The sequence below is a fragment of the Sander vitreus genome, chromosome 23 (genome assembly GCF_031162955.1).
Source record: "Sander vitreus isolate 19-12246 chromosome 23, sanVit1, whole genome shotgun sequence".
NCBI lineage: Eukaryota > Metazoa > Chordata > Actinopteri > Perciformes > Percidae > Sander > Sander vitreus.
The window spans coordinates 16,892,023-16,905,899 of NC_135877.1; the positions used below are offsets into that span (position 1 = coordinate 16,892,023).

The following is a 13,877-nucleotide window of genomic DNA, read 5'->3' on the forward strand; positions in this document are numbered from 1 at the left end:
TTTACTATTTTCTGATATTTTATAGAGAGAAAGATTAAAGGGATACTTTGCCTATTTTAAACCATCTCTGTGTCATCTTAGTGTGGGCAGTGTCTGCAGATGAATGGTGTTTGAGCTCCCCTAACCCTTTAATTGAACAAATATTCAACAGTTTATTAATAAAGACATACTTGCAGCTGAAACTGTATCATTCCTTCCGTAATGTGATGGAATTCCTTTTGAAACATGAATGTGCAGTCGGACATAATACAATGACTGCTCAATCCTTTTTCTTTGTTAAGGTTTTTATTTAATCTTTTTTAGCCTTTATTGGGATATATAATACAGGTAGACAAGAAACATTGGGAAAGTATTTTGGCATTGCCAGACCATAACGCTGGAGTATGGTCTGGCTGCACGAGTTAACGTTCTGGTGTAGGAGAAAAAAAAATTCTCTAGCTTGTTTGTATTTCTTTTAACCAATTACAATCGTTTTGGGCAGCGCTAAGCCCCGGTTGCAGCGACGGTGTCCTTGTAAAATACAGTAGCCTGACATCTGGCGCCAGATGAGCTGGTAGCTATTGAGAGAAAGGCAGTTAGATTTGCTAAGACGCTAAGTAAAGGAAGGCTAGATTATTAAAAACGTTTTAGATGACTTTATTGGTTGGATTTTTAAGTTAAACCCCATAGTGAATCATAGCTTATATTTATTTTTCTTATTGTCAACAAATCCCATTTTCGGCGGACTTTTAAAGGACACAGTTAATCCTGCGAAGAACAGCTTTAGGATGCTGGTTTGTGAAGTAAATTGATCTCGCTGGATTTCTATTCACATCTCCATCCTCTATTTCGTTGAATTCCTCATTCTCTTTGTTCTCTCTCCTTTCTGTTCACCACTACCATTCTTGTCCTGTAATGATTTAGGAAACAGCATTTAATCAGTCCAAAAACAGAAGCACTAATCTCTGAGTAATGACACTGAAGCCTCTCCCAAAAAACACATTAGCACACTCTTGTTCTTACACACACCGTTGCTCTCTGGTCCTCATTCAAGTTTCTTTGCATTTCAGCCTGGAGACTGGGGTGGCTCTTACTCCTGTGAACTCCGGCCTCCCCTGTTCTCATTATCACTTCCTCCACACAAATACACACACACACACACTCTTCTCACCAATCCACTTCTTCCCACTCTGTTCCGCCCTCTCTGTCAATTTCTTCTCACCAAAGACTACTGTCTGACTCACGCCTGGCCTCTTTTGCGGCCCTTACTTCCATCCTAATTGTCTGACTCCCACTGGCACTTTGCACAGTGTCAGACTCCACTCTCTGCTCCGAGCCCATACTTCTGCCTGCACCTATTGCCCCACATTTTACCCAATTCATTCCTTTTTTTTTGGCAATTTTTCTCCTCATAAAATAACTATTTGTGCACTTGTTGGTGTAAGGAAATACTATATGTGGGTATGTAGCTTTTTATGGTGACAAATCTCCCTGTATCTTGGTATCAGTGAGCTGTGAGAAGTTACAATTTCAGTTTAAATTCTTAACTGTTAACTACAGAAAACCACAGCGCTGCTTCTATGTGAGCTATCAAAACAACAACACAAGGTTTGATCGTTCAGTACGCCAGAAATGCGTACACACAAAAAAGCTAGAGGTGCGAGAAGCTGTTTTCACTCTGGCTGGATTGACAGCATGCTGCATTTTAATGATGTGTTTTACCACATTGTGACAGTTGCTTTTGCTTTTCTGTTTTGTCTTGCCTCTTGTTTCTTCACAAGGATGAGATTCAGCTCCAGCTGTAAAATTGATGGTTCTGCACATACAAAATTATCCTTAGATTCTTCCAAAGCAATTATGTATCACTTTTGTAGAGCACAGATTCTTAATTTATAAATTAGAAGGTATACTGATTGACAGGCTGCTTTTGAGCTCCTAAAAATGCTGCTATAGTGACAACTTTGCAAATTAAAAACATATAATGATGACATTGTGAAAATACAACACATAGTTAAAGATTAAAGCTGTTTCATTCAAATAACTGTTCAAGACCCAAAGAGGTGAAACTATCCAATATTAAAAGAACAAAACAGATTTGTGCATTAGAACTTTGTTCTTCTTCTATCCTGCCCCATTAATCGTCTCACGACCCCTCCGATTTATGTTGTGACTCTCTGGAGGAGCCCCGACCCCTGGGTTGGGAACCACTGGACTAAACTACCTATCGCTATATAAAGTTGTTAAAACCAGCTACAACAGTACTATGAAATTTATAATAATAACTCACATGCATGAATAGTTTCACATTTGATGCTTTGAGTACTTTTTTGTTAATAACACTTCTGTACTTTTACTTAAGTTGGATTTTGATTGTATAACCTGTAGGCTAACAGTATTTTGTTGTTGTTGTTGTTGTTGTATTGATAATTAGTAAGTAAGAGACTGTACAAAACTTGTTGGGGCGTGGAGGGGGACTGAACTTTATGTTTTACTTTTTAGAAAAACAAGACCCTCCCCAGAGTTATTAATATTATCTTTGGACACCCCCCTTGACTCCACTTGAAGAAAAAACATCCCACACGACACGCGGCTGGTTAGCTAATTGCTCAAAATCACATTTGATTGGATACATTTTTGTTGACGCCCTGAGTTCAAACATATGTCATTGAACATAAAAAGAAAAGAGGGATTTTGATATTTAATAAAATCCTATATTTTGCATATAACTGACAGATTAACTCAGGGACACATGATTAGGACTATATTTCTGAATACTTCTTCCACTCCTTTCTTTGTGTATATGCCCGCTCAGCTCTCTACCTCCCCCTGCAGGTGAGTCCTTTCCAGAGAACGGCCGTAGCCCGGGCTCTGTCTCCACGCAACACAGCTCCCCACGCAGTGACTTCACCTATGGCAACAGCACCAGCACTACCCAGGCACCCAACGCCAACATGGGCAACCCAACCGCCGCTTCAGACAGGACGTCGACCCCCAACACACAACCCAGTGATGTCGTCATCAATCGAAAGGAGAGCGAAGGCTTCGGCTTCGTCATCATCAGCTCGCTCAACAGGCCCGAGGCGGCCGCCACCAACAGTAGGTCCAGTGATTGTTTTGGTGGTATTTTATGGAGTTAAATAAATGCTTATGCACCATCACTCAACCTCTACTCTGCATAACAAGCGCTTCAATTGTTACACCTCGCACGAAAGCTCTCAGACACATTTAAACTACCAGGTAAACTCAATATAGTGTCAAGATACAGTATGTGGCAAACTTAAGTATAAGAAGAGGTCATGGCTCAATAAAATGTGAAGCACCTCTCATTCTGTCTCCTCGTTTATGCATGCCCTCCCACGGCACGTCAGTTACACACATCTCTAGATTCCCCCCATCAGCATCAGTGCATCGCCCACACACATGAAAAAACAAAAAAATATCTGGATGCCTTACGTAAGCCTGGGGTGAATAGCAAAGTGAAAGAGACAGAGACATATTCAGTCAGTCAGCCAGTGAGTGGTGTGTGAGCACAGACGGGCGTAATCCTCCAACCTGCTGCTGAGCGCGTCTTTACCTGCAGCGTGTTGTGTGTGTGTGTGTGTGAATGAATCCTCCAACAGCTGTGCCGCATAAGATTGGCCGCATCATCGAGGGCAGCCCAGCCGACCGCTGCGGGAAGCTGAAGGTGGGAGACAGGATACTGGCAGTGAACAGCCAGTCCATCGTCAACATGCCGCACGCCGACATCGTTAAGCTGATCAAGGATGCGGGCCTCAGCGTCACCCTGAAGATTATACCGCAGGAGGGTAAGAGAACACGTGGACACGCATCCAGCACATGGCCGTGATAGACGAGAACTTAAAACTGTAATACTAGGCAAGGCAATGATTTATGACAGTAATTGATTTTGCTCCATTAAATCAAAGTTGTAATATGAGTTTTGCAAAATGTGATTCTTTATAGATTAACTGCCACTTCACACATTCATGAGTGGTGTTCTCCTCTGGTCTGCATGTTCTCTTCACTGAATCAACACTTTTGCATGCAAATGCTTGAACAGAGCTACTGTCTATTACTGTGGTTACATTAATACAGAATATACAATGACTATGTTACTATTGAAATGGGTGTCATGTCAGTTTCTTAGTGATTCTTGTATGCTGCATGCTCACATCTCTTTGGCCACCTAGAACAGATAACTGGTTTAAAATAAGCAAAGCAAGTGAGGCTAGCTTTATTTCTAAGACTGAGGAATGACTTTCACACCTTTTACCTACGTTTCAGTTTTATGCCTTCACCTTCATGAACATTTAAAACCTTCTTATTTAGAGGTACATTAAAGGTACTCTAGGGAGGTTTTGACTATTAGTAGTAGCGGAGTGAGTTTCCATTTTGTTTTAATTGTGAATATGGGTAGTGTGATTTGCATTTTGATGAACGTACAGAGAATTATCACCCAATCTGCAGCTCCCCTTGGCTTTTTGGGGTTTTATAGCAATTTCAGCTCATTGTTTAGTTCTCCAGTCCGCAACTTTACTCTTTTGGTTCACTCTCACCGCTCTACTAGTGTCGTTTTTGGCCACAGCAGGTCCATTTTCTGTATTAAAAAAAAAGAGAAAAGAAAAGCTCTAAAAACTCTGTAAACACTTGACCTGCTCAGCACCAAACGGCAGACAGACAGATTTACTGATCAGCTGGTGAACTAAGTGGAGCATTTGGCAGCTAAAGAGCCAGATATTGGCAGCTGAGTTGACCCAAACGGAGCTTGAAGAAGGTTAAATATTGGACTTAGATTTAACAGGTGGACAGAAAAACATGACTCCTTCATGTCTGCTGGATGTGTAAATAAGAAAACTGTTTGCTTACACATTCACAATATAAACTTTATAAGGTGATAATGTTGTGTTCACAGGTTGCTGGCTGCCCCCCAAGTGGCTAAAAACATTTTTTTCATGCAGGTTTAAGCATCAAAAAAAGACCTTTACTTGTTAAATAAAGCTTAAAAGTACACGTTGTGGTTACATTTGTCCCATGCTTTTGTGCTTCTTTTTGAATCCCAGAGAGCAGCAATCCCCCATCAGCCCCTAGCTCTGAGAAACAGAGCCCCATGGCCCAGCAGCACAGCCCGAAGACCCAGCCAAGCACAGCTGCCTCACTACCCAACCCAGCAGTCACAGAACCCAACCCTTTGGTTAACCAGCCCAATCCCATGCCTCACCAGAGCCCTGTGACCCAGCTGTCCGCCCCTCCTCCTCAGACCTACCCCCACGAGAGCAGGTAACACTGTTGATAAGGATTTCAGGTTACAGAGCATGACAAGTTATTCTCAAAGTGGCAGCAAACAGTTAAATGAAAGCTGTTTCAACCTCATGCTGTGTTACAGTGTCACATTTGCAGCTGTCTTGATTTTCTGATGCAGTGAAGCATTTTTTTATAGACAAGCCCTCTATCTGTCTCTGGGGCAAACACTGTTCCTCTGAGAGTACAGGTATGAGTGAATCAGATCACTTTTGTCCCCATTCTCTCAACCTTTCTTTCATTTTTTTAATCTCGTCATCTATTGTTATAGTTTCTTCCACTTTTTCTATCTCACTATCTCTCTTTAGTCATCTTTCACCCTCTCTCTTTCTCCTCTCTTTCTTGTATAACATCACTTAACTCTGATGGAATGCTAAATTATTTACATAAATTGTGTCTTTATAGAGATCTGTTGAATTTTTTACAAACAACTACAGGGGTCCAAAATCTACAATGTCATTGCATTTCCCCTCAGCTTTACACAGTGCCCCAATATCTTTGTACTCAGCATCACCGGTCTCTGAGAGAACTTGTTTTTATCATAAACATTTTATGTGATGTGTGAGGAAAAACAGTTTAATTTCCTCACTTAAGTCATGTTTAATGGCTGTCAGTGCTAACCAAAACAAGCCATCTCTATCAAACCCAGCATTTTGCCAGAAAGCATTATTTTCACAGCACGCTAAGTGCGCGGAAACATAACACAAGTAATGTAACATATCCAAAGATAATGATGACAGGAACATAAATCCTCCTGGAAGTTCTTCCTTCATTCTGATTGGTCTGTTAGTTTCAGGTCAGAGGTGAAAGCAAGGCAAGATGTTAAACCAGACATCAGACAGCCACCATTCACAGATTACCGACAGCCGCCGGTGGACTACCGGCACCCTCCTGTGGCAGACTACAGGCAGCCACCCACGTTGGACTACAGACACCCGCCACTGCTCGACTACAGACAGCTAGCTACTGACACCAGGCAGTTCACCATCCCAGACTACCGAATGCCACCAGTTCAAGTAAGGATGTGAAGATGTGATTCTTATCTAGAGCCCTACTGATCTTTGAGGTTGATAACAATATAGATATTTGAGAATAAGGAGATAAGATCCTTTTAAAGCTGCATTAATCAATATATTTACATTAACAATGGATCAAATGACAATGTCTGATGTGAAAGTTGCTGCTTAGTAGTGATATTCCCACAGAGATTTATCACCTTTAAATGAATACACATTCATTTAAAGGTGCAGTAGGTAAGACTTGTAAAACTAACTTTCTGTCATATTTGCTGAAACTGACCCTATGTTCAATCGAAAGGAGAGCGAAGGCTTTGGCTTCGTCATCATCAGCTCGCTCAACAGGCCCAAGGCGGCCGCCACCAACAGTAGGTCCAGTGATTGTTTTGGTGGTATTTTATGGAGTTAAATAAATGCTTATGCACCATCACTCAACCTCTACTCTGCATAACAAGCGCTTCAATTGTTACACCTCGCACGAAAGCTCTCAGACACATTTAAACTACCAGGTAAACTCAATATAGTGTCAAGATACAGTATGTGGCAAACTTAAGTATAAGAAGAGGTCATGGCTCAATAACAGAGATTTATCACCTTTAAATGAATACACATTCATTTAAAGGTGCAGTAGGTAAGACTTGTAAAACTAACTTTCTGTCATATTTGCTGAAACTGACCCTGTGTTCCAGTAGAACTACATGAAGCAGGTCATTTAAAAGAAATTCCGGCTCCTCTAGCACTACCTACAGCCTGTAGTGTTATTTGCAAAAATCCACAGCTCCCTGTTCAGATGCACCAATCAGGGCCAGGGGGGGGTCTAACTGCGTGTCAATCACTACTCATGCACACACATTCATTCGACCCTTGTGGGGGGAGGGGCTTAGGAGACAGTTTTGGGCTTTTGGGCTTTAGCAGAAAGGGGGGAGGGACTGAGAAGTTGGAGAATGTTTAGGCTAAGTCCTGGATCTTCATAATCCTACCTACAGCACCTTTAAGTCCTTCATGCAGAAAACCATTGATTTGGTTTCACGGCCTGCAGTTTTACTGCTTTAGTTTACTCTCACAGCTCATATCAAGTATTTCCAGCAGCAGCAAGCAGCAGTCTTCACTAAAAAGAAAAAAAGCTCTAAAAACCCTATGTACACTACCTGCCCAGTACCAAACAGCAGACAGATGAAGTTAGCAACCATCTGATGAACATAGTGGAGCATTTAGCAACTTATCAGCCTCGTGGAGACCAAAACAATTCATCGGGTGGCCAGAAACTGAGCCTGCTAGATGTGTAAATAGGCAGCTGTTTGCTGAAACGTTGTAAAGCAAACAAAAAGCCACAACTTTATAAAGCAAAGCTATGTCAGTGTTGTGTTTACAGCTTGTTCCGCTGCCCTGAAGTGGCCAAAACATTTATTAATACTGCTTTACATTTGGTTATTAAAGAATAGTGACCTGGATATGTGCTGAGAGGGACATTTTACTCTTTGCTGGAAAAACAATGTAATGACGACACTGTTTCTAAATTACCACATATTTTTGGTAACTGTTACTTCTCGTTACTTATTGTTCAATATTTATGCCAATGTATCTGTGATAAGCTAATATCGTCTGATTATATATCTATACACTAATTCTGCAGTGCAATTGCTTCTCTAACAGTTTTTACTGATTTTGTTTAGTTTGCACTGTCCTGAGTTCTTCATTTTGTAGCCTCATTGTTTTTGTGGATATGGATATACAGTAAAGTATTGACTCCAGACTACCCCCTAATTACTTTTGTGTATATACTGTATATGTCTTTCCTCATTTGTATTCATATATTTCTACTTAGAGCTGACACTGTCTGCCTCGATTTATTATTATTCTATGTTACATTATTTCCCAGCCAACAGGAAGTCAGGCATGGAGAGAAAAATCTGTCTTACATACTGTTTCTATGTAAGACTGCATTTTTAGAGAAAGCCTGACTCACCATATTTACTTAATTTTCCCCTTTGGTGTTGTTTGTGATAGTAAAACTGAGCAGAAAAAGTGCACATCTGACAGATACTGCTGGATACTTAAAAGAAAATATTTTGAATGTTTATCTCTTGAGCAGCTCCCTTGTTTACATGTATACCTTTTTATATACAATAAGGTGATAATATCATTCTAGGCTGTTTGTTATTTACTTTCCATTTTCTCAATTTTTCACTTCTTTGCTGAGTCCTGAGACTATTTTCTGCAGGAATGGCCCATTTTCTCCTCCGATAACATCGACTCTAATCACATCTGATCTGTGCTTGTCTCAGCTTTCACAGGACTTCGACTTTTTCACAGTAGAGTTGGAGAAAAGTGTGAAAGGCTTCGGTTTTAGCATCCGCGGAGGGCGGGAGTACAAGATGGACCTGTTTGTCCTTCGCCTGGCAGAGGACGGACCGGCCATCCGCAACGGGAGGATGAGGGTAGGTTTGATGATGTAATTTCCTTTAAGTGAGCCACCACACCCCATTTAAAGGTTAAGCTGATTTCTGTCTTCCTGGATTACATGGCAGAAGATCACTGTAATTGTCTGTTATCAATGCTGCAACAGCAACTTTTTTTCAGAGCCGGTTAATAAATATTCTGTCAAAATAACTCAGATATGGTTCGTCCTTTTCGTAGCTGAGAGGTTTTTAGAAGTTTGTCTCCTCCCAAGTTCGGAAAACACATCTCTCCTTTGCACTTAGTAGCAGATAATATTCAGAAAGATAAAGATAGATAAAACAGTTAAGTGGGCCAACTTAAATTGTACTTTGCTGTTTGCATAGCTGCACACTTCTCCCTCTAGCTATAGTTGCTTCTGTACTACTGGTCAGAGAAAGCAGACACATATTTTCCGAATTTATAAATATGTAATAAAATATACTATGGAAATTGAAATAAAGCCCTTGACTCCACTGCCGTGTAAAGTTCCCCTCATTTGCTCCATGTGCTTTGCTGCTAGCATCATAAATTGTAACTTCCACAGTAGCTTTTCACGTCTTTCTTGATCTCCTACTTTCTCTTTTTCTGTTCCTTGCATGTTCTCTGATCTTTATGTCTGGAGCTGGTAGCATCAGTCAGCTTTACATTCATTATATGTAATGAACCTGTCAAAGATAATGTATGCAAAATGCCCCCGGGGGAGATATTACTTTCCCTCCTCGTTGGTGTAGTCGATGGAGTCCAGCGGGCCTTGATGCAGGTGGAAGAGGAGGAGGGAATCCCTCTTGAGCTCCACTTAAATTCCACATCCAAGCTGCTGTGAAGTCTGATCAGCAGTGGAAGAAGTAAAAGTATCTAAACAATAATCTAAAAATACTCCTTTACAAATAAAAGTCCTGCATTCAAAACCTTACATTAGTAAAAGTGCAAAGCTTTTATCAGCAAAATGTGCTTTAAGTATTGAACGTAAAAGTAATTATACTTCAGAAAAATGGCTGCTGTGGCTGATACATTATTTCATATTTTAGAAATTAGATAGTTAATACTGATGCATCAATGTCTAAGTAGTATTTTAGTGTTGTAGCTGGTCGAGGTGGAGCTAGTAAGTTTAACAATGTTATATACAGTTTGGTATTTTAGTCCAGGGGTTCCCACCCCAAGGGGTCAGGTCACAAAACTGATGGGACGTGAAATGGTTAATGAGGCTTGGAAAGAAGACATTTTGCTGCACAAATGTGTGTGTTGACTTTTCTCTAATCTTAGTTTTTTTTGTGTATAATATTGGATAATTTCACCTCTGTGGGTTTCGCCTTTACCATTACCAACAATGCAACACAACCCGCCCATAGCTCAGTCAGAGATTTGGATGTGTTATGCTACTAGCAGCTCATGTAGCCTCTAGCTGGTCTGGTGAGCACACTTCTTTCTAACGCCACGCCCCCCAGATTTTTTTCACTTGAGGCAGTTCTGTATTTATTTATAAGCTTATTGTATGTTTCTTGTAAAATCTCAATCTGAAAAGTAACTACAGCTGTCAAATAAACCCAGTGAAGTAAAAAAAACTTGAATATTTCCCTCTGAAATGTAGCAGAGTAGAAGTATGAAGTAGCAAGAAATACTCAAGTTACTTTTCTCCACTGAGTCTGTAACCCTGCTGATAGGATACTGCTGTTAAATAGATTTTAGAGATGCAGAGAATACTTTGATCCGTCTTCCAACAGTCCTTGATCCATACTGCCGGATGCAGAGAGGAATCCATCTAGATTTAACTTAAGTAAATGTAAGAAATTGGTTAAAAAGCATTTGACATGCCTGTCACTTTGAATTTGAGTGGCACTTTGACACATTTTAAGGTGCAGGAACCAAAAGCTCACTGGCACTGTGGCTCCCTGCAGTCTCTGACATTTTGAGTTTAATCCAGGTCATTTCTCCTTAACGGGCACTTTGTCACGTCTTCAAGAAGGAAAAAAAAACAAACTATTTTGACCCTGCTCGTCACACACTAATCAGTAAGGAGCACTAACCAATTCTAGCAGCCTTTTTTTAGGTCCAAGTGGCAGTGCAGAGGCTTTTAAGAAAACTGTATGTAAGTGATTGGTTATTACGGATAATCATTTAGCACATTTAATTACCTCTCTAAGCTTTAAACCTTCAATAAAAGACTACCTCACACTCCCTGTTCTCAGCATTCACGTGCCATCCATTCAACTTTAGTTCCCTCTTTATTAAAGATGAAAATGGAGATCACTCTCCTCTGCTGTTACGAGGTGAGGATTAATGATCGAACCGTCTTGCCTTCCACCTCTCTTCAGACCACTGTAATGACACCTAATGACTCCCCCTCTCTTGACTCGAGTCCGCTCCTGACTTTCAAATTACCCCTGCCATCACCGGAGGACTTCTCCATTTGTAAGCGTAATTGGCCAGCGTGTTTTGTCCTGTTCCCCAAGAATCCTCCCCATTAGTCAACCTCGGCGCTGTCTCTCGAAGGGCTGAGACGTGAGAGTCTTGAAGGAGGGAGGACTGACGTTTGACCCATCCACATTGTCACCAAGAGGAGAGATGGTTAGCTGAGCTGCTGCAGTTATGCTGGTTTGAAATGGGCAGGTTATTGATAGGACACAGTGTCCTAACATGTTCCATAGCAGCTCCATGAGAAGGGGTCTGCCATAATTCCATCCAAATTACTGCCCCAGTTAGTTATAAGCTGACACACCAGTTCATGGCTGGTAATGCTTATTAGCGCTTACGGAAGCTCATAGGAAAGCCAGTGAATTATAGATCCATAGTGATCCATATAAATCACTGTCATCTATTATAAAAGAAGCTTGTTAATATTGAACAAGAAGCTTGTGCTCCTTTGCAAAACCTGCCACATTGCTCAGTCGTAGCATTTATGCAAACACCTTCATTAATCTACTCGTCTTATTTTTTTAACCTTTGTGAACTTGACCGGTAGGTTTATGCAACAATATGGCACCTAATATATGTTGTTATGCTTTTAATTATTTCTACAGTTTACACATTGCAAGGGTCCTTAAATGCTGTTCATGCACACAAAAAAGTATAAAAGAACATTTTTTATTTTGATTATGTTCCAGATGTGAAGTGGTGCAGGGCAGGTTAGCCCTTTCAATTTGGTTTTGTCTATTGCTAAACAGTAACCGGATAAAGAGCTTTAATGATACTCAGCTTCAGTCCTGATCCAGTGCTTGGCTTCTATGTAGTCACACAGTGTTTATCAATGACTAAACAAAGTTTCTTAAAGTTGTTTGCAGCTAAAAGTCGACTTTCTTTATTCCGAGGCCAAACTTTGTCTTTATGGACTTGTCTAGTCCAGGCCATAAAAAAGCCACCCTGAGCCAAATGTAGAAACAAGTACGTGGACACCCCTGTCCATATAGTCTAGTTTTTTATCAGTCTATATCCACGACGTTCCACTTCCGGGATTGCTCCGATGTCGCTGGAAATTCCGCCGGATGTCATTCTTTTCGGCCAGATGTCCGTTACCTTAGGCTTTCTTTGTGTTGGAATTTTAAACTCCGGTTGATTTCTGAGGACTGTGGTTAACTGCTCCTCAGATCTCTGCAGGGTAAATCCAGACAGCTAGCTAGACTATCTGTCCAATCTGAGTTTTCTGTTGCACGACTAAAACAACCTTTGAACGTACACACGTTCCACCATAACAAGTTCCTTCCTGAGGCTATTTTGCAGCGGCACTGTGCTTCAGTCCGCCCCATAGTGCCGCCCATGACGATTGTGATTGGTTTAAAGAAATGCCAATTAACCAGAGCACGTTTTTCTCCCGGAATGTTGTGTGGACTAGTCAGACCTTCCTCCGCAACGCTGTGGAGGAAGTCTGGCAATGCAAGACTAAGTTTTTATGAATGAATGAAAGCTTTATTGCCCCTATGGGAATTTGCTTTGCACAGGAGCATAACAGAACATCAAAAAATGATCAACAATCATACATGACAGCACATAAGATAAGATAAAACATAAGACAAAACATTTATTTTGACTTTGTAAGATTGAAATCTGAACTAAAAACATGTCCGTCTGCACATTTCCTCTCTAACAGATATTCACAACTTCTTTTATTCTCTGTCCCACACTTCCTGATATCCAGGTTGGGGACCAAATAATTGAGATCAATGGAGAGAGCACCCGGGACATGACCCACGCCAGGGCCATCGAGCTGATCAAGTCTGGAGGCAGACGCGTCCGTCTCCTCCTAAAGAGGGGTACGGGGCAGGTCCCAGAGTACGGTAAGTACCTAAACTTAAGTAACACAACTTTCTTTGTCTTCAGGATCATTTCTTACCTCTCGTTTAACTCATAGATTGTTGTTCTTCACTGTCTTAATATCACTTTAACTCTTGATAACATTGTTCTGGCATGCATCTACTGTATATTCATGCTATATCTTCTGTCTTTATATACTCGCTAGATTCTGTATTTCACTATGCTGTTAAAAACCTAATTATATTTCTCTTCTGTCTTGACTAACACTAGTTTATCTTCTGTCCATTTCAGTGACCTATCACTAATTGATTGGTCTAGGTTGTTACTTCCCCTTCTATAGGAATGGTATCTTCCAGTCTCTCCATGTGCATGAAAAGTGACAAGCATGGCTCCCCCTATTTCTTCCTAATGGGCCACTCTAAAGACACGGTTTGTGACCATACGAATGTTTTTCTCTTCACGTAACCCTGGCTTTCTGTGCTGTGGTTTTGTGTGTTGTTTTGCTATAACAACCTGTTGAAGATGCACTTAGCACTTTTATATCAAAACAGCTTGTCTTATAACCTTGGACACCCCAAATACGGTTGAAGACTTCAAACATAATCAACAAATATTGCTTAAAGCTGCAGGAGGTTGTGAAATTAGTGAACATAACTCTCCTCCTAACCAAAAGATAAATCAACAGCTACCTACAGGGCCAAAAATATAGCAATACCAGCATTCACCCTGAGTCAGCCAGAGATTATTCACCCAGTGAAATCCCGGCACAGCACAAACTGAGCCTGGAAGGGGATATTTATTTTTGTGACACCGTGGTAATAAAACTCTGATGCGTCACTCACTTCTGGCTTCTGCACCAGCACGACGCTCACTATTCAGAAAGTTGTTTTAGGGTAACGC

At 40.9% G+C, this 13,877-nt stretch overlaps 1 protein-coding gene across 1 annotated transcript in view; it reads left to right on the forward strand.

Moving 5' to 3' along the window:
* magi2a (membrane associated guanylate kinase, WW and PDZ domain containing 2a) overlaps nucleotides 1–13,877 on the forward strand; it is a 230,460-nt gene that overhangs the window by 212,367 nt on the left and 4,216 nt on the right. Inside the window, 6 exon segments of the mRNA XM_078242955.1 lie at nucleotides 2,812–3,075; nucleotides 3,600–3,785; nucleotides 5,040–5,256; nucleotides 6,068–6,293; nucleotides 8,579–8,731; nucleotides 12,862–13,000. Coding sequence (XP_078099081.1) covers nucleotides 2,812–3,075; nucleotides 3,600–3,785; nucleotides 5,040–5,256; nucleotides 6,068–6,293; nucleotides 8,579–8,731; nucleotides 12,862–13,000 — 1,185 coding nt within the window.